The sequence below is a fragment of the Prenolepis imparis genome, unplaced genomic scaffold (assembly GCF_030444845.1).
Source record: "Prenolepis imparis isolate NDT839.2.m4 unplaced genomic scaffold, iyPreImpa1.0 SCAF_2, whole genome shotgun sequence".
Classification (NCBI taxonomy): Eukaryota; Metazoa; Arthropoda; class Insecta; order Hymenoptera; family Formicidae; genus Prenolepis; species Prenolepis imparis.
Genome location: NW_028141160.1, coordinates 6,528,215 through 6,551,783, shown reverse-complemented (window position 1 = coordinate 6,551,783; position 23,569 = coordinate 6,528,215). Strand labels below are relative to the sequence as shown.

Here is a 23,569-nt window from a genome sequence, read left to right as displayed (position 1 = left end):
TCTTTATTATAAATAGATATTTCGCGCGAATTAGAAATCTCACTTTTATTTCAATTTTCGATCTAGAATAGAAACAGAAGTGGCTAGCAAAAATTCGCTCTTTTTTGACAGGTTAAATTAAATATAAAAATAAAAAATAAAAAAATATACTTGTATGGAGACTCAAATAAGAAATTCCATTGCTGTCGTATTTCTAACGTAGCGATGATCCAAATCAACAAATAATTAAAATATTAGCAAATTATATTTTCTTGATTCTTTAAAACGCTACAGAAATTAACTATCATTGGTGCCATCAATAACGTCAAAGTATTACGCGAGCAGCATACCCTATCTAATGTCCGTCATTATTACGCCTTGGCACTTGTTTTGGCGAGATGTAAAGCGATCTGGCTAATAACGAAAATGCGCTTGCTATGCTGTAATATTAGCACGACAGCGTGATATTATGCGTGAAACGAATACAATTCATCCAACACAAAACCGGATCTCACAATAGTGACATTTCGTGATCCGACGCGTGTCTCGCCGCAATGCAAGAGTCGTAATATAATGTTCCGATTCACGATGTCGTGCGTTATTTTACGGCTCATTGAAAAGCGTAACATACGCGTAACTTTCTTAATCATAGATTGTTACGTGTTTAAATAATTGGCACTTGAGCGCGTTCGGCATGCGATATCGCCACATGTTGTACAATTCGCGAATTATATACGAGAATTATAAAACTGATGAATATTTTTGTATTCACGAGTTTTTCGAGATTCGTGTGGATTCTCGATTATGTGACGATCGACGACTAATTTTCGATATTAAAATACTTCCACATTGAATGGATCCGTCAATTTATATAAAAACTCGCGTATAAAAATAGGAAATTTAGGCAGCGTTTAATGATGGAAAAGATTTAATGTATGAATATGAGATATTTGTACGCTCTTGAGAGAATCTTTATAGTTAGTAATAAAAATATATTTATCAGTTAAGAGGCGGATATACTTAAAGATATCAAAATAAAATATTAATGTTTTACATAAAAAAAAAAAAAAATTTCTGAAACATTTTAAGTTATATAAAATGATTTTTGAATATATTTTAAAAAAGATATAGGAAAAGAATTTCAAAACTTTTAAAAGTTGTCCTGTAAAATTATATTTTTCGATTTTTATATATTTTTTTCTCGAAGACACTCAAGTGTTATTATATTTTTTCATTTTTAGAAATAAACTATGATTTGAGTGTTTAGTTAAAAAAAAGAAACTATAACTTTATCATAAATTATAAATTAAAATTAAAATTAAAATTCAGAAAGAGCTCACTGATTGTGTGTAAAATCGTTTAATATATAGCCAAACATATGGAAAAGAAAATAAACAAAATTATTTGAATATGTTAATCCAGTATTTAAAAAAATCTGCTCTCTCTCTCTTAAGCAACCCAGATGTTTTCTTTTGTCAAAAGATTGGCATTTTTAAATTTTCTGAAAGTCGACAGCTATAAACGATTTAAAAGGGTGAAGGTTTCTCTTACTTTTGATGTCAAGGAGAGACTCAGTGACAAGTGAAAGATTATCGCGTATCCAGGTATATAGTTTACTTGTCACTTACTTTTAGAATTTTCAGAAACAAAAGTTATTAAATAAAAATGATCTTGTATTATAAAAAATCTATTTATATTTTTTTAATATCTTTAATTCTAAATTTTGAAGTAAATTTAAAGGAAGCACTTATTTTTATCGCGTGAAAAATGAAAAAAGGTCAAAGACTGCTTCAATTTTTTAAATTTATTGTGAACATTTCCAATAATAAAAGTTTCTCTTCTTTATTTATTTAAATTTATTTGATATTTATTTTTTTCAAATAATTATGTCTTTTCACACACAATTCAAACTTTCTGGTCAAATTATAATTAAAAGTGCTTTTCATATACCTATTTTTATTTATATCTTGTTTATAAATAAAATGGTAATAAATATATTTTTATTTCTAAATGTTTTTGACGTATTTATGGACGCATAAAAAATATTAAAAAATTTAAATCTCGGTAAAAGTGACAAAGAAATAAAATTTCCTTACGTCTACCATATCTATTGGATAGTTTCCGCTATATAGTAGCGTGGCATTTTAGGGATAACAGTTTATATCGTAGTGTTAGTGTTTTCATGATGTTTTGTGGGACAGTCGTCTCCGAGTCGTCGGCGAATTTCGATGTAATTGAGACCGATGAGAGCGCGGATATATATACGCGATAAACCGAAGGACAACGCAGAGAGCGACGCCCTTCGCGTATTGGTTTATAGTCCTTCGAAACCCCGGGAGCGAAACCCCAGGAATGCCATTTGTCGCGCGGGACGATGCGCTACGCGCGGACGTCATAGTTTTGCACACCTTTATCTTCATTCAATTGCAGTCCGGCCGGTCAATCGTTCGTGGAATTTCAACGTTGTAGGCGCAATTTGGCGCACGCGACCCATCCGGCGCACGCTTGATACGACAATGTAGCCCCGGAATGCCATAATGCGTTCCCACCGCCGGGAATTTTGAGCATTTTCACGAGGGGATGCGCCGCCCTCTCGGCACTTCTGTCCATATCGTTTGTCTGAAATGCAGCGAGAGAGAGAGAGAAAGAAAAAAAATTTCAATTTTATTTGTGTATTTCGTAAAAAATCGCACCTACTTTTGCATAAACGCGATACTTTTGGCGATAAGGGACTATCTCTAAATTACGTAAGGCTTTTTTGTACGATTTTCTACATCCCCCCTCTCTTTCCCCTTAACGTAAGGGACCGTAAGATTTTATGTGACCCCTCCCGCTGTATCTTACATAATAGTCTACAATTTTACTAATAAAGTTTTTTTATAGTTAAAGGCCCGTATTATGAACTCGCATCTATCTCTAGATGTACCTCTAAAGTTAGAGGCGCAGATAAATGTACATCTAAAATCAATCATATATTTATCGCACATTTAGAGCTTACATCTATCTCTTAGATATGTCTCTAAAGTTAGAGACGCAGATAAACTGACTTTAGTCATACATTCATCTGCGTCTCTAACTTTAGAGGCACGCATCTATCTCTTAGATGTGCCTCTAAAGTTAGAGGCGCAAATAAATGTACCCAAGGGCACATTTATCGAGAGTAGCATAAATGTGCTATAAATGTGGTACAAAATAGGTTTTTTAGGCGATTTCCTCTAGATGCGCCGCTAAATGTGCGCTCATAATACCGCCACATTTATCGTGACACGTTTAGAGACACATCTAGAGATAGATGTGTGCTCATAATATCGCCACAATTATCGTGGTACATTTAGAGGTACATCTAGAGATAGATGTGAGCTCATAATACGGGCCTCTCTAACTTTAGAGACACCTCTAACTTTAGAGGTACATCTAGAGATAAATGTGAGCTCATAATACGGGCCTCTCTAACTTTAAAGGCACCTCTAACTTTAGAGGTACATCTAAAGATAAATGTGAGCTCATAATACGGGCCTAACTCTTTTTAGATATAAAGAATTAAAACACGAGTGATATGTATATGAAATTTGAATATACCTATTGTACCAAAGTGAAGTTTTTTCTAAAATATCAAGTTACATTTTCATATTTTTATAAAATTAGTTGTATAAAAATGACTACTCAATGAATGAAAATAAAAACTCAGGATTTTTTGGCGAAAAAAAAATTTTATTAGATTTTATTTTATTGTTAGAGGAAACATTTTTAAAAAATCTTATGTAAAAACTACTTCAACCTCCTCCCTCACCCTTATGTAAAAAAGCATAAGAAAATGCTCGCTCCTGCCTCCTCGTTCCAAAAAGCCTCATGTAATTTAGACTCTTAAGACATTTGAGTATATCATGGAAAAATATTCATCTAACGATTATATAATTATATAATGTCTCTTGGCGAATTTGAGAAAATGCGAGAAGAGAGAAAAAGGGAATAGTCATGTGACAATTCGTTTATCAATAACTCCTCGCTAATAGCGTTTTTATATCAAGTAGATCATATATAATTTAAGCTTATATGTGTGTTTATTCTCATGGCGATTCAGAAAATGTAATGTGCCGATATCCATTAATTAACAGTGAAAGGAAAATGAAACAATTGCCCGGATATTGATGTTTTTTTGAACGTTTGCCTGCAATTTTAAAAGTAATTGTGCACATGATAGACGGATAAGAGATATACATAGACATGTGTATGCTTTACTTGTGATTTTTAATGATTGTAAAATTAATAATAGATTAAATAAATAATTATTATATAACAAATAAAATTTATTATACATATATATAATATAATATTAATATCAATTTTGATAATATCAAATTACATTTTCATTATTTTTATAAAATCGTCAAAAGTGTTAGATGTTTGATTAATTGCGCAAGAAGTGAAACATAAAACTTATATATTATAGTTGTGCACATAATAAGTAGATATAAGATATTAAAATATTGTGTGTGAGAGAGAGACTTTAATGATTGCAAAATTAACAATAGATTAAATAAATAATAGTTAAATAATATTAATGAAATTTATAATATAATATTAATATCAATTTTAATAATATTAATTGCATAACTAGAAGTAAAGCATAAAACTTTTATTGCAACGATGTGATAATTGTTATATTTTATTAATTTATATTTATTATATTTTTTGATATTTTTTGCGCTAAATTGTAGCTATATTTGTCTCTCTCTCTCTCTCTCTCTCTCTCTCTCTCTCTCTCTCTCTCTCTCTCGTCTTTTTTTATAGGGCAGTTAAGCAGGAAGCACGTGCTCCTGACGATTGAAATCGGCGTGGTCCGATTTAACGAGCGTTATAATATAATAAGAATCGGATTAGCATTGAATGGAGTGGGTGGCGCGGCGGGTTGTCGAAAATACCCCTATATATAAGAGCTCCTATAAGACCTTTACAATGCGCGCAGAGTGGTTATTAAAAAGAAAATGAAATGCCTTATCCATATTTCGCGCGGATATAAATATTTAAATATCTATTGCACGAAAATTTCATCAGACGTCCTTGTATTAAATATTGTTGCATAAATTGTTGCATAAATTTATATAGATTGAGATCGATGATATGCAGTCCATGAATATTTAAACAAATTACGACGAATCGAGATCTAGCGATTAGAATATATATAGTAATATACAATAAATAATATATATACATATAAATTATTCAAAATATATATATTATATATATATTATACCTATATATACGGTATAGGTAGAAAAAAATAAAAAAAAGTATTTTAGCATAAAATGGATATTCGCGCTTTTTGCGACAGTCTATATAGAAGAGCTGTTGCATTAGCTCGTCTGGGGTGTCAAGTTAGAGCCACCTTGCGCTCCCTAATGCGCTCTCGCATGCGTCGCAAGATTTGGGGCGCGCGCAACGATTATTGCCACCTTAATGCAGGCGAGCTCGGTATAATCGGTTATACCGAGAGCGACCGGTGACCCTGGTGTGACTGCGCAGTCGTAACAATAGTCCGAGGCGTCGACGTCGGACCACCCGCAGTTCGCCATTAAAGCCGCTTCTGAAAAGAAGAGAAAAATAAAGACGGAGATATATGTATATGCGTGCAGGAGAGCCACACTTGCCGAGGCAAGAGAAAAAGAAAGAGAGAAGAGGGAAGAAAGTCAAGGACACTTCTAAGGGCTTTCGAAAATCGAAAGACAGGTTGGGGGCGGACGGGGAATTAAGAATCAGGACGCCGACTAGATGTAACACGAAACTCCGTGGCGCCAAAGACCGTCCCTCCTAAGCCGTAGCGCTAATAATATCACTCCATTCTGCTACCATTAGAGCCGCATAACGTGCCGCCGCGTTTCTCCCCTTTTCTCACCTGCGTTTTCTCTCTTTTTTTTCCTCTGCGCACCCTCTTCCTTTATATTCCCATCTCGTTTTTCTCTCCGTGTGGCTCCTCTTTTACAGCGCGCCTTTATAACGCGCCTTGTGACGTTACACCGCGTGTTGTATTAATACGCCCAACAAGTCGACGTCTGTCTGCGATAATGTTTTAGGGACCTGGTTAACCCGCGATACATCGGAAGGTCTCTTCTCCTTCAATCTTAAATATGCGTCGCGAGGTAAACTAAAGGAATAAAGGATGGTTGAGAGATTTCTTTTAGGGACACATTTATCGTGCTCGTATAATCTTCTTAGGGCTACAAACCGCTCGCTGTATACTATGGTGGTTTAGGTCGGGCATTATATTTATATGACCATTACGATTTCCTTGTAGTCGCGGTCTATCGACGAAAATTGAGATGGATCGGGATTGAATCTCCGAAAGACTTTCAAATGCACAGACACGTGTATCTCAGTCTGTAGAGAGTGTAATCTATCTAACTAGAATCGAATTAGAAATTTAATTAGAATTTTTCGCAAAGAGTGATGTCCAGAAAATTCCCTTTTTGACCAGAAATAAAAAAAATATGAAAGAAATATCAGCAAGATTTTTATTTTTTATTGATTACAAATATACATATATATACTTTTATCACGTTACCATAAACCGTTTAGGATCAATAAAATAATAAAAGTTATGTCATAATTAAAATCCATTAATGTTAATTATAGACGGCAATAAGGAAATAAGACAATATCGTATTCTTATGTTCACTGATGAAATAAAATTTTTCGACATTCGGATTTATATGATTGTTGCATCATAAATAACTTACATCATTTGCATAATGACGAGTCAAGGAAATACTCGTATCATTTATATTAAAAATAATAATATTACAAAAATGTCATTATTGTTGTTATTTATGTATCTTACAATCAAACAATAACTACAATGTTTCATTTTACTTAAAGAAACATTTCCTATTTACATAAATTTGGCAACTTTACATAAATTGGGCAACTTTGATCCACGATATCTTGAAATCTAGAGGTCGCGACGTAAGAGTTTATTTGCAAATAATGACCTACTTTTGAAAATATTTTCCAATGATATTTACTCGATGCAAATTTTTTTTGCTCAAAAAGAGGCCCTTTTTAAGGACCATTTTGAGCGTCACTCTTTAATCTAGAATTTTTCGCAAATCTATATAGCTTTCAAAAATGATATTGATCATCGATCACATTCAATTCCTTCAAATTTTCGAATCTTTAGAAGAAAGATATGCATGTTGATGTACGTTTAACGTCGGGAAAGGACACTTGTTATATGAAAAGCGGCTTCCGTCAAATTGCCTGATTTTTAGATATGTTGATGCTCTCATGATTCTGATCAAGTCTCAATGGGCATAATCTTTGAAAACCTTTTCTTTAAGTGTTACATAGGTTTGGAGTGGTCCGATCGAGTATATCACAGAAAATAAAATTTTATGAAAAAGCTCTAATGCTTCGTGCGAAAAAGTATCCAAAATGATCTATTTGAAGCTGTTTCTAGCAAAGCTCTGATAAGAGGTGTTTATAGAAAAGTGTTTGTAGAAAAAGAGCAAAGACACACACGTTATTGTGTGTGTATATATACTCGATCGCGCCAAATCTATGTAACACTTATTAATGAAAAGGTTTTCAAAGATCGTGCCTATTGAGACTCGATCAGAGTCATGAAAGCAACAACATATCCAAAAATCAGGCAATTTGAAGCCGTTTTTCACATAAGAAAGTGGGTCCTTTATAATACACGCTAAAATATACGATATACGTGCTAAAAATAAATTATAATGCTTATCGCACATGCTCTTTGCAGGGTAATCCGTACGGGCTGAAGGACGCGACGGGGATGGGCATGACGGCGGACATGGGTGCTGCCTGGGGTACGGCCGCCCTTCAACCTGCCGCCACGGGTTACTACCCTTACGATCCGACCCTGGCCGCCTATGGGTAAGTTTATCGCCAGGTTTCATGGTCTCTCGGCTCCATTAGATTAAACCACCACCGGGAGAGCGTCGGAGAGTCGTCTCTTTCCCCTTATCCCACCCGGGGGGAGGCCCCTCTTTCCCTCGCCATTAAAACACGATCGCGTAGCCGCGTATATACTTTGCTAGAAGCGTTTCCGCAACGATGGTTATCGTTATCGCGCGAATTCGTAATATCTGCCCGTCTCCCTCCCCTCTTTCTTGCATCGCGTGAGCACCTGAAGAGAAGAGAGAGATAGTATATGGACCGTTAAAATTGCACCGGCTTCTGAGATGAGCTGTAACGCTGCACGCTTTGAGCGACGATAGAGAAACCACATCCGGCGATGGGGAATAATTTTTCTGCCATATAATACAGATATATACAATATATAACGATCGGATATTTTTATTATAGCTTATGGTACATAATTCGCCGCTTACACAAGTCGTGATCGCACGCAAGTACATTAATACAAGTAATCATCGTCCGATCGACATTCGGTCGTTAACTGTCGTGATTTCCGGATTCTGTCGAACTCCAAAAGGGGGAGAAAGGGGGAAAAGGAAGAAGGAGAGGAGAGAGAGATAGAGAAAGGGGGAGCTAGGGTTGAAGGTACCTCGGCGTTCGAGAGTTAGGCCAAACACGACGGACGGCTACAAAATGGCTGTAGGCAGCCGAGTGGGCGTATATAATGGAGGCTTCCAGATTGGACGCGTGTGTATATATATACACGCGCACACATGCATATATATACATACATACATACATATATATGTATACCTATATACAGACGCGAGCGGTATCGCCACATCGCGAGCGTAGGGAGAGCAGTAGGTCTCTCACCGTAGGAGAGCGAGTGAGTGAGTTTATTGATTGGCTTTCTCCCCGGGGTTGGCTCGCCCGGCCTCTCGCTCTATCTTCATCCCTATCTCTCTCTCTTCCGCCCTTGCCACCCGCTCTCCGTCTACTCCCTTTCGACTACTCCCCGGCCACCTTCCTCCGTATCCTCCGAACGTCGGCTCCCACAGGTGCTTTACTTGCTTCGCTTAGCAACCCTCGTGTCCGCCTGGCGAACATCCATACACATACACACGCAAATATACACTCGCGCACGACGTTCACGCATAGGCAGGCGCTGTGACTCACGCAACGGGAGAGGCTTTCCCTCCCTCTTCGAGGCCATCCCCCTTTTAGGGGTGTATATAGTCTGCATGTGCTCGACGGCGGCGCCTGCCAGAGAAACTCCGACGGGTAGGCATTGTTTATCGTGGAATTCAGCGCCCTTACCCACTCTCTCTCTCTCTCTCTTTCTCACTCCGGACACAAGCCTCTATTAATTTACTTGCTTAATAATACGACGGCCACTCTCTGTCGTTCGCCTCTCTTCCCGCTCTTCCCGGAGTTTTGCTCCTCTTCTCTTCCCTTAAACGGGGTTTACTACGCGCCCCGCTCACTTTTCGACGCCGTCGGACCGCTATTGTTTTATCAGCGGCGTTGAAAGTTGCGGACTTTTCGTTGTTGTTGTTGCATGGCGACACAAGGAAGGGAAGCTCCCCTTCATTCTCCTCCCCCTTTCCCCGGGTCGTCGAGGTCTGTAAATTGAAGCGGCTCGATTGGGACGCGAACGCTCTGATTACAGGAAATGAGAAATACGTCGTTACGTCGGCTATCCCGCGAAAGGGTTCCTTTGGGGACACTTGGTAAACGGGGGTAGAAGTGACTCTCTCTCTCTTTTTTTTTGTTGCCTTCGCGTAAATTGATGGAATTCTCTGTTCTTCTCCGTTCGCGCCGTTGCACACCCGAGCTTCATTCCACGTCCTGTTATTTATTTATTGGATGATGAACGAGCGCGTTTGGACTCTCTCTTTCTCTCCGTGCAATAAGATGATGCAGCAGATATTTAAGACGTCAATGGAAATTTCAATGGCAGGGATAGATTTGTCGCGTGCTGCTTTTTAGTAACGAAATATTATTAATACACAGTACGCAATATGTGACAAATGTGCACAAGTTTCTACTCTCTTTTGGATCGTTAAATATATACAGTATCAATCTCGTATTCCTTTGACGAAGCCGTACGGAGTTGAACGCCGTCGCTCTTTTTTTCACCCATTAAAAGATAGGACATCGCGTCAGCGAATGGTACTAACTTAATTTCCACCCGATCGGGAGATACCGCTTTTTACTGCGGATAATTGCGCTTATACGGACATTGACTATATGTTGGGATCGTAGAAATGCGCCGGCCTTTTTCTTTCTTCGACGATTCCTCGTGATTTCCCATAACGCTGATCACTTATCCGCGTCTTTTCTATCTATGCCGTCGAGAGAGAAAGATGCCTAAACCGGTGTAATTCTAGAAAAATCACTCGAGATATGGAAGATGTACACAAGATACTCTTCATCGATCGTACAAAGTAAACAGTTGAGATTCTCACAGTCCGATTAAACAAGTTTACAGGTTGATTAAAACAAAAGTTAAGATATTACTCTCCGAGATATCGTCTTCGTATTTCAAAAATAATTGATCGCTACTAGGATATTAATTTCCTTCCAATAATGTGTTTTGCGAACTATCAAAGTATCCGCCTCGCTTCTCGTCTTGGAACAATGCAGAGGAGAAAGCTCGGATGATTAGATGCAGAAAGCATATCGCTTCATCGTAGAACGCGAATGCGTGGGCGGATCTTGTCGACGAAGCAGATGCTATGTACGGAAAACAGAGAGAGATAGAGATAGAGACTATAGGTTGGCTGGTTGGCCGGATAGGAAACGTTTGCGCATCCAAAGCCGGGCGTAACTATTGAAGCTACATATACATATATATATATATACACACACACACACACATATATATATATATATATATATATATATACATAGAGGACTATACGAGGCTGGAGGACGTAATTACGCGCGTTCTGCCAATATTGGTTAACCTTTCGAGGTTGACGCCACCATATGCAAAGCCTCTAATGAGTCGCTCGAGTGCCGCCAGTGTCTAGTATTACGCGCTTCTCTACGCACCCTTTCACATCGTTATTAGCCGTCGTAGGTATTCGACGATCCTGCCGTATCACTTCCCCTTCACTCGTCCCATCATCTACCGCCAATTTCATTTCGCATATATATGTATATATAAAATACCGTTTCTTCTCGCTCCCTTTCACTCCTATCGGCGAAGAGTATCGTGCCTCTTTGAAATTGATATTGATCCTTGACCTGTGCGAAAAAATATGCCGACGCGATCTTTATCTCTCGTCGAGTGCGTGAAATCAATTTGCAGGAATTCGATATCGCGATGCGTCTGACGTCAACGTTCGATTATTCGGTCTTTCGATCGAGCAAATCGATTGATAATAAGAAAAGAGAATGGATAAATCCAAGGTTATTAAATTATTGATATTTGAAGAAACTCCCTAAACGCTTATCATGTGTGCAGACGTGTTCAGATTAGATTCAAACTGTTTTAATAACTTATTTGAGGACGTAACTTTAATTATGTAACATACAGATTACTGAAAATTTTATTTTAATATTTAGTAAACAAATCACTTTTCTTCCTCGAACGTCAAAATTTTGACGATTGTTCAAAAACACTCTGTGTTGTCAAACAATAATAATTATAATTCAATTAATCAATAATTGTAATTAAAATAAGATAAATTATTTTATCTTATTGGTTTCTCCACCACTAAACAAGATGTTTGCGAATAATTTACAGGTCAACAAACTATGAAAAAATATTCCATTTTTATTTAAAAAAAATTAAATAAATATAACTATCTTAAAAACACAAAAAGTATAACTGTAAAGTAATTTCAACATCGAAATGTGTTTGAGCCTGATGATCTGAACACGTCTGTATACTCGTCATTATAAATAAATCTCTTCCCTCCTTCCTTTTTTTGTTTATGTCACTGCATATTTATATTTGCGCATATTTAATGTAATAAAAATTTTTGTGACGTCGTCGAAAGTATCGAAAGAATAACGGCGAAATTTTTCGCGAACCAACGTTATGAGAAAAAAAGAGGAGGGGGAGAAATTGGGCCGCGCTCGCGCATCCGCGCATCAAGTTTTTATTTCGCTCCCATTCGTCATCGCGTCCGTTCGCGGGTTTGTACGAGACGCACGATCACGTCGATACACATGCCAGTGATTCCCTTTCGGCATGCAACGATACACTTAGTATGTAAATGTCAAAAGAAAAAGAGAGCGAGAGAGGGGGAAGGAAAGGGAGAGAGAGCTGACTCGTATATGTATAGATAATTGCGCGGCGCGTGTGGGAGGTAGCCGAAATTGCGCATATTAACGAAGGGGGCGAAGCTTGATTGTATCTGGAAGCCGTTCTCGTCGATGTCTGACGGGCCTCTGATTCGACACAATTTTTCTTTTCACCAGATTGTCACGATTTCTCGCATCGCGAGAATTGTTTGAGTAGTTGTGATGCGGCGAAGCGAGCGCGGAAAGGTTTTGAAAAAAAATACTCGTTAACACATTCGATGAGATACAGATTATGCCGGACGTATATTTATTTTCTCTTCGTAAATTTTTTCATTTTTTTAGCGTCGTCTAATTAAAGCATAGATGTACAGATGTGTTCAGATTTTTTGATTCAAACATACTTTTTATATTGAAATTACAGTTGTCTTTTGCGGTTTTTTAATAGTCATATTTACTTAATTAAGTTCTATTTTTACTTTTATAAAAGACTGAAGATTTCTTGATAATTTTTTTACCTGGAGATTATTTAAAAATACCCTTTTTTAATGATGGAATCCAATAGTAAAATAATTAATTTTATTTTAATTGAATTACAATTGTAATTTGAACAATCGTCAAAATTTTCACATTTGGGAAAGAAAAATGATTCGTTCACTAAATATTAAAATATAATTTGGAGTATTTTGTATATGTTATATGTAATTAAGATTAATTTCTCAAATAAATAATTAAAACAGTAAAAATGTTTGTGAGTCTAATAATCTGAACATACGTCTTTGTAAAAGTTCATGTCACGCTTTAATAAGATTCGTTCGTAATTCGCGAGAAACTCACGAAATTTTTCCGTTCTGTTTTTTTTCTTCGCGCAGGAAGGATTAAAGATATCTCGAACGAAACGACGTGCAATATATATATATATATATATATATATATATATATATCCTGTTCTACAATACGTGCGTTTTATTGTTTCGTCTTTCGGCGCGAATCGCTTCGGCGACGGACTACGGAAGGCCTATCGAAATCGATAAGACTTCTTTTTTAAGGACGTTACGGTCGTTTTCTTGCGGTGAAGGAGCGAAGGACGAACGGTCGCGGGAGAGGAGAATGAGAAGAAAAAAAAGAAAAAAAAGAAAGAAAACCTGAAAGAGTCGAGAAGAGGCTCGTTTTACCGGCGTATGGCGTATCCCTGGCGGCCGCCTTTCCCTTGTACGAGGGAGTTTAATAGAGGGTGAAACGTCCTCCACCTTCTTCGAGTCAGCTTCCTGCGGATCGCTGCTTTCATCCCCGTCGATTCGGTCATCTCGGCAATCTCGGATACGGATCGCGGTGCCTAGTTGGTCTGGAAGGGGGGAGGGAAAAGGGGAAGGGGGTTGCGCAACCTTGCGCTCGTTGAGTGAAAGCGAGAACCTAATCATTCGCCATTCGTACGATTTCCGGTTCTCTCCCTCTCTCTTTCTTCTTTTTTTCCTTCTTCTCTCCTCGCTCTCTTCAGGTTCTTTCTGTAACGAATTCTCCGAATGATCTGCTCTGGCGCGCTCGTCTAATTCGATTACATAAAATGGAAATAGGGGGACTTGACAACGCTTATTTTTAATGTTCATTTTCAATCGCCATTCGATAACGATCGCTCACCGCGGCAAAAGTAGAGAATAATCCCGCTGCTATTGTGATTATTTCCGTATACGCAAAACATACAACACACATATATCTGGGAGCTGCCAGATCGTAAATTGAATAAATTGATGGTTTGATCGATGTCGTCACAATCGCGCGTCACTTGGACACGAGACCTTTCGCTTAAATTATTTCCAAATCGTGTCTCTCGTGAATTATATCTCTACCTCATCTGTATTATATCTCCACACAAAATACACATTTGAATAAATTGAATCGGGAACCAGCGGGATGTATTTTTTTTTATTTTTTATTATTAATCCTTCGATTTTTCTTCGGCTGTCTTCTACGAGCAACAGTTCTCTCTCTCGTTGGCAGATCTGTCTGCGTTCCGCTCGAAGCAAAACATCCTTGCTTAACCACCATCAACGCTGAACCCGCTGTGCCACCGTCGTCGTTTCACAGCCGATGGATCCGTCGATAGGTATTTTAGCCTGTGTGTAGTATATAACAGTACCCACCTCTATAACATACTCCGGGGTTCTTTGCCGGGTAGAAGGGTGGCGGACCGAGCGAGGGGGGAAGGAGGGGGACGAGGGAGTGGGTGGGCGAGGGAGGAGATCGATCGAATCGCCATTACGGCGAGTGAGTGCCGGGGGTGCACGATGGAATCACGCCGCCGCTGGGAGTTTATTCCCCGTATATATTTGCCGGAGTATCACCCCTCGACCCAGTAGGATACCCCCCTGCCCCCTCCCTCTACCTCTATCCCGGTGGGGTTTGATGTCGAGCAAGGCGCGGAGAGAAAAGGGAGAGAGAGAGATGTAGAGAGAAAGAGGAAGAGAGAGAGAGAGTTAGATCTAGGAAAACCGAGGGCTCGTGCAGAGCACTTCGGACTTGCCAAAATCTGCAGGGAATTCGCACCCTCGACACGATACCACTTTTCGAGTGGAGTGCGGCCCGTTTCGACAAATATGGAACAATAGTTACCTTCTGCGGCAGGCAGGCAAGCGGCGAACGTTGCTTATAATGGCCGATTATTCGATCGTTAATAACGCGCGATTGACATTTATTAAGGGACGTGTGTCGTGATCCTTTTTCATAAATTTCTTTAAATAAGATAGATGTGCACGATAGATAGATATGCAAATGTTATCTACGCATCTCGACGCTTCCTGTTTACAAGCTGCTGTTTATCTGCGCGTGACGATATTCTTTTACAAAGGATTTCTGGAGCGATTTCATTGCAAGTCGGTCATCTTTTTCTTTTTATTTCAGATACAGCGCTGGTTACGATCTGGCTGCACGGCGGAAGAATGCCACGAGAGAATCGACGGCGACCTTGAAGGCTTGGCTGAGCGAACACAAGAAGAACCCGTATCCGACGAAAGGCGAGAAGATTATGCTGGCTATCATCACGAAGATGACGCTGACTCAGGTCTCCACTTGGTTCGCAAACGCGCGGAGACGTCTCAAAAAGGAGAACAAGATGACGTGGGAACCCAAAAACAAGACGGACGACGACGACGACGCGGTGCTCTCCGATTCCGAGGATAATAAGGAAAAGGACGATCTCGCGGCGGACAATAGAGGCGACCGAGTTGGCGAAGAGGCGAGACGGGGCCTCGATGACACCGGTAAGTCTTTTTTTCTTCTCCATTCACGCGCACGCGCGATATTGCAGGGTGTTCACTTGAATCTCGTACAAAAAGTCGTGAAAAGAAATCCCAGTAAAATTCCACGACAGTTCTCAGATTTTTTCCAGGTACAAAAATTAAATCCTCGAGAATTTCACGTTTTCCACGTTTTTCCAGAAAGTGGACGCCCTGGATTATCAAAATTGTTATTCGAGACTTCTTATGCTTTAAGATACAAAGTAGTCATGTTTTCACGTCGTGAACTCGCGAGAGCGATTTAGAAAATTTGCGAGATCTGACGATTGACACGCAAGAGATCCCAGCTTATACCTTATTTGCGCCGCTAACAAGGCTACAAACTGTGAAACAAAATAAAATGAGAAAGGCGTGTCCGTCAACGTCGCAGCGGCAGAAACACCGATAATAATAACATTCGGCGCTATCGGGGATTTTCTATCGTTAGGAAACGTCCGATTATCGATATTGCGAAAAGTATTGTTGGCATCGTTTCTCGAAGGTTGGGTCCGGCAAGCAGGGCGAGCCGATCTCTTTGACTCCGGAATGTGTCGATGGCGTGTTTACCTCGCGTGACCAGGTTCCCCGATATCGAATACCCATCAGCTGGCATTTCTCGTATTGCGCAAGCGTGCATATTGCACACTATGCACAAGTCGACCTTACAACTTTGTGTCAGACAGTCGCGACAATTATTTCTAAACATTTTTTAAACCCCTCTCCTTCTCGAGAGAAAGTGTGGACACTTTTGGATAAATATATCTTTGCTCCAATATCGCGACAGCAAACGATTTCGAAATACGGAGTTGCATAATTCGGCTCATCCTGGTTTTCGATACCACCGCAAGCGCTCGTTAAGGGTTCCGCTTAATGCCCGTTTCCCAAAATGCGATATCGAGACACACATTGCATTTCTTGGCGCGGCGGCCGGAAACGGCAAGGTTAGGAATTCGCTGCGCGGAGCGAGGAGCGGAGTTCTATATTGCGGGGGCGGACATAATGGTTCACATGTGGGTAAACACAGTGACAGGTTGCGGGTTGCCGCGCGAAGAGATTAATGGCCCTCAGTTCGGTCCCCCGGTGGACCGGGCCGACGGCCGTTGGTGTATTGGTACCTCGGGCTCTCTGGACCCGGGCTGCCCGCCCGTGTTGTGAGGCTCGTAGGTGGACCTGTGTATATGTGCACATACAGCGAGAGGAGCGCATAATTGTATGCGTGCGCGAAAGAGGGAGAGGGTGCGCCCGGGCTGAGTAGCCATCCGTAGAACCATATACACTCCGTGCTACGGGATCCATATATATATATATATATATATATATGTATGTGTGTGTGTGTATATATATATATATACAGATATATATATATATATATATATATAGATATAGGTATATGTACTGCAAACTGTATATAGATACACGTGCGGGAGAACGCGCTGGTTCGAGGTACGGTGATGTATCGGCGCCCGCGGCGAGACGAATGGTACGGACCCTCCTATAGCCACCATTACCCCACCGCACATTGGCCAATATCGAGTCTCTCTCTGTCTCTCTTTCTCGTCATTTCGATCTCTCTTTCTTTCTCTCTCCCGATAACCAGGATATCCAGGTCCTGTCGTGCTGCGTCACGCGTCCTGCAATGGCCCGTAATTTGAAAAGACCGAGGTGAGCAGCGCTTCGACAATGCGCACCAAAGGCTTGGAAAAGGCTTGACGAGAACCGACGGGAAATTCATTTGCCGCGCTCGGTTCTCTCTCGTGAAAGCCTTCTTACGTCTAAAATATATATTTCGCGGTATTTCTCCTCTTAGATAAAACTAGCGAGAACGCGTATGCGCGTATACGTGTGTGTATCGACACTTTGGTTGTGAAAAGATGAATACGTGCTGATGTGACCTTTAGAAATTCAAAGGGGAGCTTTCGGGAACGTTCATGAATTTCTACGCCGAGTCTGAGGAAGATAGGTCACACGAACTGTCAGCCACCTATGCGACGGAAGGTTGAAATATTCGTATTCAGGCGGAATATATTCGAGCTCTCTTGGCTCTTCGAGTTCGCTATTGTTTTACGTAAAGTCGGAACATGAGCAAAAGTTTGGTTTGTTTCGCGAATTAGCAAGATATTACAACACTGGGCAAAAGAGATATTATTATTATTATTATACGCTTTTGTCTCGTACGCAAGCAACGAATCCGAAACCGTAAATACAAATACACATAATTTAGTTATTCAATTTTAAACAGGAAATCTGCCCGCACGGCGTGAAGATTATGAGATTAACGTTTGATAAAAGAGGGTCAAAAGTTAAAGAGCCACTTGTGGACTCGACGGTAGTATCTATTTAGTTGGCCTATAAGGCTCCCTTTATAAGGGGGCGTGCATGCGCCCTAAATCGAAACTCTTTTTCTCTCTCCTCTATTCTCTCTCTCTCTTTCTCTTTTGCACTCCAGAATATAGCAGCACGCCCTTCGAACTTGGGAATTATCGCTTGACGACCCATCAAGTAAACCCTCTGCCGACACATTCGAACCTCTTAATGAAATTCTCACCCCTGACTGACTGGCTGGCTTGGCTCGGTGGCTGCCTGGCTGGCTGGCTGGCTGGCTGGCAGACGCTCGGGACGATTCGTGAAGCGCCCCGAGAGACGAGACGGGACGAGGGAGATCGGGAGAAAAAGGAGAGAGGGATACGACGCTCCATCTTTCTCCCGCGCATCCTCCCCGCAGTCAGCTGCCCCGAAGGGAAACTGAAATCTCTCGCGCCCCAAAGTGGTTGAAGGCTTCGCTTCCCCTTTTTTCACAGCATCCCTTACAGCTTAACTATATAGGGGCGTAAGGGAGATATCCGCCACTCTCGCGCGCCGCTCGACGACCCTTCACGACGACGGAATCCCGTTACGTTGCGTTCTACGTCTCGCTTTCGAGCATTATAAACCATTAATGCCTATATTCCCCGTATCCATTTATCGCGAACCGTCTTCGGCATGACAAACGCGGCGTACAATTTTGTGCCGGAATATCTCGTATTTATTTTGTTGACGTTTCGCCGAATCCGCACATAGACGTTCAGTTGATAAGTCTACAAATAATCTCCCCTTGATATCGTTTCCAGAGCCAATGAGGCATGTGAAAGCGGAGCTCCTGCAACATGACAAGGATCTCGATGATGAAGACGACCTGGAACTCGAGGATGATCGTCGACGGAACGAGCATCCGTTTCATCACGCGATGCAGCATCACCATCATCACCATCAAGGGTTCGGCGGCGAGGATCATCTGAAGGACGAGGGCATCAAACCGGACTGTGGCGCGGGTGGCGTACCTATCCCAGCGACGAAACCGAAAATCTGGTCTCTAGCAGATACGGCGGCGTGCAAGACACCGCCGCCACCCTCGCACCCCCACCATCAGCAGTACCATCATCAGCATCATCAGCAGCACTACCCGCAACAGAACCAATATCACATGCCTCGTCAAGATATGATCCAGACTGACACGCGACATTCGTGGCTCGGTCCAGCAAGCATGGTAGGGGGAGGTGGTGGCGCCGGTGGTGGCGGCAACTTGGGGAGCTCGTTCGCTCTACCCTCCTCGGCCGGGATGAGCCCGTCGGCGGCGGCGACGGCGCCCTTCACAGGCATGGCCGCGAGATACGGTGGTCTGCTCTCGTCCTCGTCCGGCAGTCAGCTCCATTACAACCCCAACTCGTCGTCGGGCTCCAGCTCGAGCGCGTCCTCCTCGGCGGCGGCTGCGGCGGGGTTTCCCGAGGTTGGCACGGACACTCCACCCCAGACGCCGCCCAACATGAAGGTGGCCACGCCGAACGGGGTGATCCAGGGCCCGCCGGGTGGTTACTGTCCTGGTGGTAACGCGACCGGAGCCGCGACTAACGGCAATCCCAACAATCCCTATGGCGCGGCGATTCATCCCGGTGGCGGGGGTTATCTGTCGACGAGTTCGGGCTCGGCCAGTAGCGCGTCGTCCTTCAGCTCTCGGCTGCAGAGCTCGCCGGTCGGACAGAATTCCATTCTCCATCAGCATCAAACCACTGCCAGTTTGCCGCCCACGGAGGCCAGCACCGCGTTCAAACCGTTTTACAAAAGGTGAGTGGAGGGAAGACCTATGTCTAATGTCGGATATAATTTTGTCGTTAATATTGTTAGGGTATTCATATGATAAATCGCGAGTGAATCTTTATTCGGTGTACAAAATAAACAAAAAATATTTTCTCTCCTTGAAAAATATATACGAAAGAATTAAAAAGTACGCGTCTCTTTTTGTGTTTCAGTTCACAATCAATGGGTAACGGCTACGTGTCGCCGGTTTAAGAGAGCTAACAGCGAAGGTCCAGAACGCGATATAGTCTTTCTTGAGGTAAGTCGCAGTTTTATTATTTTTTCGCTTTTTCACATGCGTCGAAAGATTTCGAACTTCCTACAGAAAGATCGATGTAAAAATTCAGGGTCGGTTCATACATTAAAGCCACGTTAACGTCACAATGAGTTATTTTCGTAATTTACTTTCGCGACTGTAAAGGAAAAAAAATCTCCGACGGAGATGAGCGGAGAGAAGAATAAAGGAGGAGATGGGAATGGACAGAAAAAAGGGGCAAGTTGTCCGAAGCAACGGTACATGACCGGCCCGGCTTATCGGCACGAAAATCGATACAAGGATTTTCGCTTGCGCGAGAACTGTTGTTGAATTCGGTTGATGCCAAACTCGCGCGCGGATATCTCGGGAACAATCGATAAGAAATTAATATCCGGTGTGTCGATTGGCGTGTCGTTAAGCTGGGCGACTCGAGTTGAAATAATAATGGTATCGCGCATCGGAGCAGCGCGTGTGGGTAGCCCACAGTCGAGAGCCTGAAGAGAGGCAGTGAGAGGGAGATAGAGAGAGAGGGGAATAAGGAGAAAGAGGCTATCGCCACCTCCTTGACAGTGACAAATGGACGGAGATTTCAATCAGTGAATGGAATCACCACTGGCTAACCGCGTCTTTCTCTTACCACACTGTAGGTCGTCCGTAGCTTTTTATGTATATGTATATGTGTGTTGAAAATATATACTCAGACACACCTCAACCTGTCGCGTTGGTGACCGAACGGACGACTTCGGACGGTTCGGTCTCGTGTTTAGGTCTCTTTAAGCTTAAGATGGATACCTTCGAGCGTCGTAAAGAAGTGCCAGCGCTGATCGCGTTGTAAATTCTATCTAAAATTATATATGTCGCATATCGGACGAACGATTTACATGCGTATAAATTGTACGAAAATCTCGTTAATTCATTCGGAGGATAGTTCGTGAATGAAATGGTCGATAAGTCGGACAGAAAGATAGAGAAAAGCGGTTAGTCGAGAAGGCGATCGTTAAAGCATCTCCGGGAAAGCCGCTGGAGTCTTCGTCCTCTCATTCGCGGCCGTGAATAAAGGGAGGGTCGAAACGGCTGTTCGCTCGTTTCCTTACAAACGATTCGCGGGATTCATCTCCAGGGCTTTACCCTCCTCGGTCTCGTTCGCTCTTCTTCATTCTTCTCGGCGAATCCTCCCCGTATCCGTAACGCTTTTCTCGCGGTACGAGCGTGAGTTCTTTTGAAGGTTATCTGATTCGTCGAAATCGTAAGGGAATCCCCCGAAGCCTCTTTTCCTGCGAAAATATATTTCCCGGTCTTCAACCGGCGTCAATTTGACAGCACTTGGAGCAAAACTTTTCCGACTCTACGTCATCTGTAGCCGATGAAGATCCAAAATTGATAAATATTCAAAAATTAAAAAATTATGTAACTGATAGAAAAATCGAAAAAAAAACCCTTAAATAATGCATAAAGTTGTTAAAAAAATAATTGTGATAATTAGTGAATTTCTCGAAAGTGGTATCATCTATAAACAAATTGATATCATTGTCTTGCGTCACCCTTAAGGTCAAACAACTTTTGTGGGAAACATTTTTTTGTCAAAGGCATAGAAAAAAAGAAATTTAGGGATGTTAAAATGACCCATCCTGTATAAGAGTATAGATATTTCAATTTGACTTTAATGCAACAAGTGTTGAAAAATTAAGCAAGAAATTTTTATGATGCTAAAATGTGAAAAAAATTATTCCGAAATATCGCTTAGGACGATACAAGGTGATACAAAAAATTCGAGAGGTGAGGAGCGCAAAATCGAACCTGCGAAAAACGTTCGTCCCCGTTCATTGTCTTTGTAGGATGCCACGAGACGTTGACGACGCGAAGTAGAAGGACCATCTCGAAGGAAGGAACGGGGTGGAGGATAAAGGGACGAGAAGGGGAAGGTCGTCTTTTCAGAGGGAACCGGGTGTTGGCCAGTACTCTCTTATCTCGCGGCGATCTGATCCTAATTTATAGCCGCGTTCCAAATAAACTAGTTTTCGCTGTCGTCACCTCGCCTCCCCCTTCCCCCGCCCCTCCCCCACCTCCTACCACTTTTCTTTTTCGTTTGTGTTTATATATACCAAACGCGTCGGGCGCGCTTATAATGCTGCCTCTTCTCTTCCTCTCTCTTTCTGAAGGGTCCAACACCCGCTCCATCCGGTGACCATCCTCGAGCCTTCTGCCTCTTCCCTTTTCGCACACACAGGGGGACAGGTAGACGAAAGTGTGAGTCGCGCGAGACGCAACGCTTTTTGTAGTATCCACCATCAGGGATAAACCCGATCTTCGCTCCTTCGCAAAGTGAGAGAGAGAGAGAGAGAGAAGGGAGAGCATGAAGGGGGCAAGATTCGAAGCTCTCTCGTGCCCTATAATTGCCAATTAGCGCGAGGATGTTTAATCGTTATTAGGATGTGGAGGGGCCCCGGCTAGGTCTTCCAAGGATCGTCGCTTTCCTAAGCTAAACGATATTTTATACGATCTCACGGTATTTACATTAAAATTCGCGACCACCGTGCACATCCTTGCCACACGGAGGCGAAAGAGAGAGAGAGAGAGAGGATAGGCGATCTTTTTAACGGTTTCGAGATTCCGGACGGGAAGAGATTCAGGTGTCTCCTTAATAAATCCTCGAACACGTCGCCGCGGTTTCCTTTCTCTCCCTCTTCTCTCTCTCTCTCTCTCTCTCTTTCTCTCTCGTCGCCGGTGAACTCTTTGAGAAACGCGCGCGTTTCTGGAATTCCCGGTCGTCTCTTCGTCGTCGGTCGGTTTTGGTCAGGTCGACATCGCGCTCCTTCTTCCCCTTCGTCGTCGCGTCCTTCTTTGTCCTCGACCTCTATATTCTCATCTCGAGTGTTTATCACGTACAGTAGTAGCCCCGGCGTGCGAAATCTCTCTCGAAAACGGTAGCCTCTCCCCCCTTCGCCCCCCTTTATTTACGTTCCCAGATGCTAGGACGCGAAATGCTAATCTGGGACCGCGCATCGTCGCCTTCTCGACCCTGATGAGACGAGGCGTCGCTATCATTCATGTGATTTCGTGATTTGCCAGTCGGTTCGATGCAAATGTTATTGATTGGGAATAAAATCGCAACTCTTTCTCTCTCTCTCTCTCTCTCTCTCTCTCTCTCTCTCTCTCTCTCTCTCTCTTCTAAAAATAAATTAACATGTTAATTTTAAGACCAGACAGATATGGCGAGAGATAGTATCTCGGCTTATTAAAAAAAACGACGCGTTTCGATATGATGATCGCCCTCGTATAAAAGGATCTCCTCGGACAGCTCGTTATCGCTTATGCCCTTAAGTATTACCGCGTAAATTCTTCGATACTATACGTCTCTCCCGTGTATATATATATGTGTGTTTAACCGTATTATTAATAAAGTTATAAAATAAACATACCCCCTTATATATTTTTCTCTCTTTCTTCCTCTTTCTCGGTCACGTTATAATTAAATCATTATGAAAACGCGTATATATACACACGCGCGTTGTTATTATAATTTCCCGAGGAAATTATAATTCGCGTCGATATACGCGAGCGGAATTTAAAAACGCGTAATGTAAGGCGAGTGAGAGGCGGGGGGAGGAAAAGGGTGGAGGCTATCACAGCGTGAGTTATTATTAAAATTCCCGCAACCCGGTGCTTTTATTTGAATTAATGATTGTTTGATGTTTATAATTTCATGCCGATCTGTCTTCTGCATTTATTATGCGAGCATTATCCAGCCACGCGAAAGCAGCGATATAATAATAATAATAATAATAATAATAATATTACGCCCGATGACACGTTGCCA

General features: G+C 41.7%; 1 protein-coding gene across 3 annotated transcripts in view; it reads left to right on the top strand.

The window, feature by feature from the left end:
* The window catches only part of LOC145948954 (homeobox protein caupolican), an 84,452-nt gene extending 64,697 nt beyond the window's left edge, over window positions 1–19,755 (top strand). For all 3 annotated transcript variants that reach the window (XM_083058578.1, XM_083058576.1, XM_083058577.1), the window contains 4 exons: window positions 7,739–7,872; window positions 15,013–15,371; window positions 18,494–19,484; window positions 19,670–19,755. In XM_083058578.1, coding sequence (XP_082914704.1) covers window positions 7,739–7,872; window positions 15,013–15,371; window positions 18,494–19,484; window positions 19,670–19,709 — 1,524 coding nt within the window. In that variant the 3' untranslated portion in view covers window positions 19,710–19,755. The remainder of the gene's footprint in view (window positions 1–7,738; window positions 7,873–15,012; window positions 15,372–18,493; window positions 19,485–19,669) is intronic.
* Window positions 19,756–23,569: the final 3,814 nt, after the last annotated feature.